This window comes from Aedes albopictus, chromosome 1, assembly GCF_035046485.1.
Source record: "Aedes albopictus strain Foshan chromosome 1, AalbF5, whole genome shotgun sequence".
Classification (NCBI taxonomy): Eukaryota; Metazoa; Arthropoda; class Insecta; order Diptera; family Culicidae; genus Aedes; species Aedes albopictus.
The window spans coordinates 40,309,759-40,313,887 of NC_085136.1; the positions used below are offsets into that span (position 1 = coordinate 40,309,759).

At 50.7% G+C, this 4,129-nt stretch overlaps 1 protein-coding gene across 1 annotated transcript; it reads right to left on the minus strand.

Annotated features, from left to right (window-relative positions):
* Positions 1-257: 257 nt before the first annotated feature.
* LOC109417556 (uncharacterized) lies at positions 258-2,906 on the minus strand. Its single transcript, XM_062852693.1, has 2 exons — positions 1,148-2,906; positions 258-1,036 (listed from the first exon to the last, which is right to left on the minus strand). Exons 1-2 carry the CDS (start codon positions 2,904-2,906, stop codon positions 258-260), a joined length of 2,538 nt encoding a protein of 845 aa, XP_062708677.1.
* Between the last annotated feature and the right edge of the window lie 1,223 nt (positions 2,907-4,129).

Genomic DNA, 4,129 nt, shown 5'->3' on the forward strand with positions numbered 1-4,129 from the left:
CGTATAGATCGGTAGGTTGGATTGGACTGAGGTTTATTGCTTATTAAACGATCGATCGCATCGATCGGTCGGGTGTTTAACTACCTACATATAGACAGTGGTCAACTATGTGTGACCATGCCTTCTGCTCTCATCTCTCTCATATATACGCGCATTGTAATTAGGGTGATCAAAACATTAGTGGGTTTACAAATTCTGTTTGGATATTGACATAGAGCTTCTACATTCCGGCCACCTGAATTCCACACCGCACTTGATCAACGATCAAGTCGACGATTTCCTGTCTCACTCGCCAATTTTTGGAGAGTTTTCGTGGCGAGGTAGGGGGCGGAAGCTGTGCCGTAAGTAACGGTCTGCAGCTGGTACGAAGCTATGGGCTGGGACGCATCACTGCGCCATTTGATCCGCTGGAGGGATTGGTCGTCGTCGTGGAGGCGAACTTGCCGGTACATTTTCTCGATGTCACCATTCAGGGCGATGCGGTGAAAGCAGAACCGAATAACGAGAGCTAGCAGATCATCTTGTACGACCGGACCGACGAGGAGGGTGTCGTTGAGGGAGTGGCCCGATGTCGTTTTACATGAGGCGTCAAATACTACCCTCGTCTTCGTGGTGGTGCTCGACAATTTGAAGACGGGGTGGTGCGGAAGGTAGCAGTGCGGAATAGTGCTGTCTACCGGTTCGTCGAGCCGCTTCATATGCCCAAGGTGCTCGTATTCCTCCATGAACTGGTGATAGACGGATTTTACATTGGAGTCTCGTTCGAGGCGGCGTTCTAAACCGAGGAATCGGCGATCGGCAATGGATTCGGAATCTCCCAAAACGATCTCCGGATTGTCTGTTCTGGGAAGGCGGACGACGTATCGTCCCGCTGGATCTCTGGACGTGGTTGCAGCATAAAACTCCTCACAAGCCTTCTCGGTCGAGGAGTGAACGGATTGTTTGGGAATTGTTTCGATCTCCCAAAAACGTTGGAGAGTGGAATCTAGCAGGGCATCAGTGCTAGACAGCTGACAGGCTACCGAATCCGTGGAATCTTGGGAAGTCGAACCACATAAAGTCCAACCGAAGCGCGTTTCGATGAGATACGGTAGGCCACGTCCCAGAGAAAGCTTCTTGCCAGTGTGCAGGTCTCAGTAGACTTCACCGCCGATAACGAGGTCGATTTTGTTCGGAACATGGAATTGCGGATCGGCTAACTCGACCTTTGGAAGCTTCCAAGACGAAAGCTTGACGTGGATAGTGGGCAAGTTGGTAGTCGGGTGGTCGATGACTAGGAATCGGAGCTGGGTGGAAAACGATCCGATTCGGGAACGGACGGTGGCGCTCACTGCTCGCTTTAACTTACATTGGGACTGGCCGATTCCGGCAACGGACACATCGGCCTCGGATTGGGGAATAGCAAGCAGATTAGCCAGCTCCGACGAGATGAAATTCGACATCGACCCGGAATCCAACAGAGCTCTGGCCTCAAAGGATTTGCCATGAACATCGACGACGTGAAGAGCGACTGTCTGGAGGAGAACGGTACTGGCCTGGGATTGAACCGACATGCTTACTTGTTGGGAGGTGGAAGCCGGTCCTGGGGCCGAAGTGGATGGAACAGACAGCGCTTCATGGGATTTCGACGTCACAGCTGGGGCGGACGAACTTTTACCAGGCTGGGATGGATCGTGGAGCAACGTTTGGTGCCGATCGCGACAGGAACGGCAGGAGAACTTCGAGGTGCAACTTCTGGCTTGGTGACCGGTTCGGAAACAGTTCCAGCATAGCTTGCGCTGGGAAACCAGATCTCTCCTCTGGCTGACGGGCATCTTGGCGAACGATTGGCACTGGAACAGAAAATGCCGGTCGGAACAGGTGAAGCAGGATGGTGCATTCGGCTTGGCATCGGAAGCAACCACGTTGGCTGCAAATTTGGATGGAAACTGCCTTTTCGGAAGGGGAACAATGCCGGCCACCTTTGCTAGAACCGGCTGGGAACGCTGGGAGATGTCGGATGCCACGGACTTCAGGATCCGTACTCGCTGATACAGGAACTCGACAAGATCGTTGTATTTGACGTCTTCTTCTTGGCTGGTCTTTTCCTCCCAAGCTCGGAGGGTTGATGGATCAAGCTTGTAGGACAATAGGTTGACTAGAGGAGTGTCCCAGTGCTGAACGGGTTCGTTCAGCTTTGCGAGAGCCTTCACATGCCGCTGAAACTCGTCTACAAGCTCCTGGAGGCTGTCGGCGGACTCCTTTTTGACCGCAGGGAGGTCGTAAATACTACGGAAAAGCTGCTTTTTGAGAAAACGTCGGTTATCATACCTTTTTAGTAGAGCGTCCCACACGGCAGCGTAGTTGTCGGCCTCGATGTCTACGCTCTCGAACGGCTTTCGTGCCTCGCCTTCGAGGGACTGGATCAGGTATTGCAGTTTCGCAACGGTGGGAATGTCTGCATTCGAGTGCACCATCGATGCGTAGGTGTCCCGAAAGGATAGCCACTTCGAGAAATCCCCGGAAAACTTGGGAAGATCTATCTGTGGCAGCCTAAGATGGAAGGTACCGTGAACTGGTACTTCTGGCTGATGAACCGTCGCGTTGAGCACAGTTTGGTTGAGGTCTACTGCTCGATTGGACAGCAGAAAACCTTTCGCGGCACAATAACGACCTTCAAAAACCACTCTTTCTGACAAATGTTCTTCAAGACGCTCTGCCGTATCATGCTTCTCAATTTCACCTTGCACTTTTAGGAAGTCCCGGTACACTCTGTCCAGATTTTCGAGCCGTACCGGAATCTGGCAACTGTCACGATCTGCGTCGAAGTTCGTCACAAATTGTTCGACACTGTTACACGTCATGAGCAGGGCCTTTCGCACGATTCCCAAATCGGCCAGTTTCTTCTCCACTTTTTTGTCCGGCATTTTTGCACCGATCTAGAACGATCGCGGAACGAAAACGGTTTGCTCCTTCCCGACGCGGACGCAACGAATTTCTCCTTCCCGACGCGGACGAAACGATTTTGCTCCTTCCCGTCGCGGACGGACTACGCGGATAACGACACGGATCGGTGAAACACTGTCACTTGGGTCACTGCGGGTATCACCACCACTGCCTTGCTGCCGAACAAGGACAATTTTACGCAATTTGATTGCAACCGCACTTCAACTTGCCCCTCTTCAAAAATGTTGGACCAGTCTAAGCCTGGACTTTGCTTCTACCCCAGCCGCACTGAACCACAATGCCTTTCTAGGCGCAAATCCACACACTATTGTCCCCCACGGGGAACGTACAATTGCCAAGCACGGCAATGGAGAAATGGCTATTCACCTTGCCCCAATCAATTGAAATCGGGTGCGCACAGAATTCTCAACCGCACTTGGCGCAATCACCAGTCACAAATGGCGGAACTTCACTGCCCTTTTGCCGACTTTCGGGGTGGTCACTTGGACCAGAACACTTCACTTAAGCCCACACTGAACCTTCTGACCGGGGAGTCCTTCGATCCGGTTCGAAGGACCAAAAATGTACGAGCCAGTTAGCTGTACGTTGCTGGACCGAAGGGGTTTCTTCGCCGCAATAAAACGGCTAATCACAAGGCCAGCAGTGTGTGGCTATTCGTGGGGAAAACTTTCTTCGTTGCTATAAGCGCTCTATCGTTAGAATACTAGTTTAGCACTTATCGCACTTTGGTAACGATTACGACCGGGACACTTCGAGCACTGGTATCTGCTTTCCCACTTTACTGGCTAAAGTCGCGGACAAGCACTTCAACTTTCGGACTGCGATTTTGGTAACTCGAGTTTAGAGGATTTCGTACACGGCGTATATTCAACCTTACTAGACGAATGGTTGGATCGAACTGAGGTTTATTGCCTATTAAACGATCGATCGCATCGATCGGTCGGGTGGTTAACTACCTACATATAGACAGTGGTCATCTATGTGTGACCATGCCTTCTGCTCTCATCTCTCTCATATATACGCGCATTGTAATTAGGGTGATCAAAACATTAGTGGGTTTACAAATTCTGTTTGGATATTGACATAGAGCTTCTACAGATGATTTAATAATAACAAAACAAGATTTAAAAACAGGTTATGTGATTGGCAGACAATTAAACGTTCCATAATAAATACAAAATTT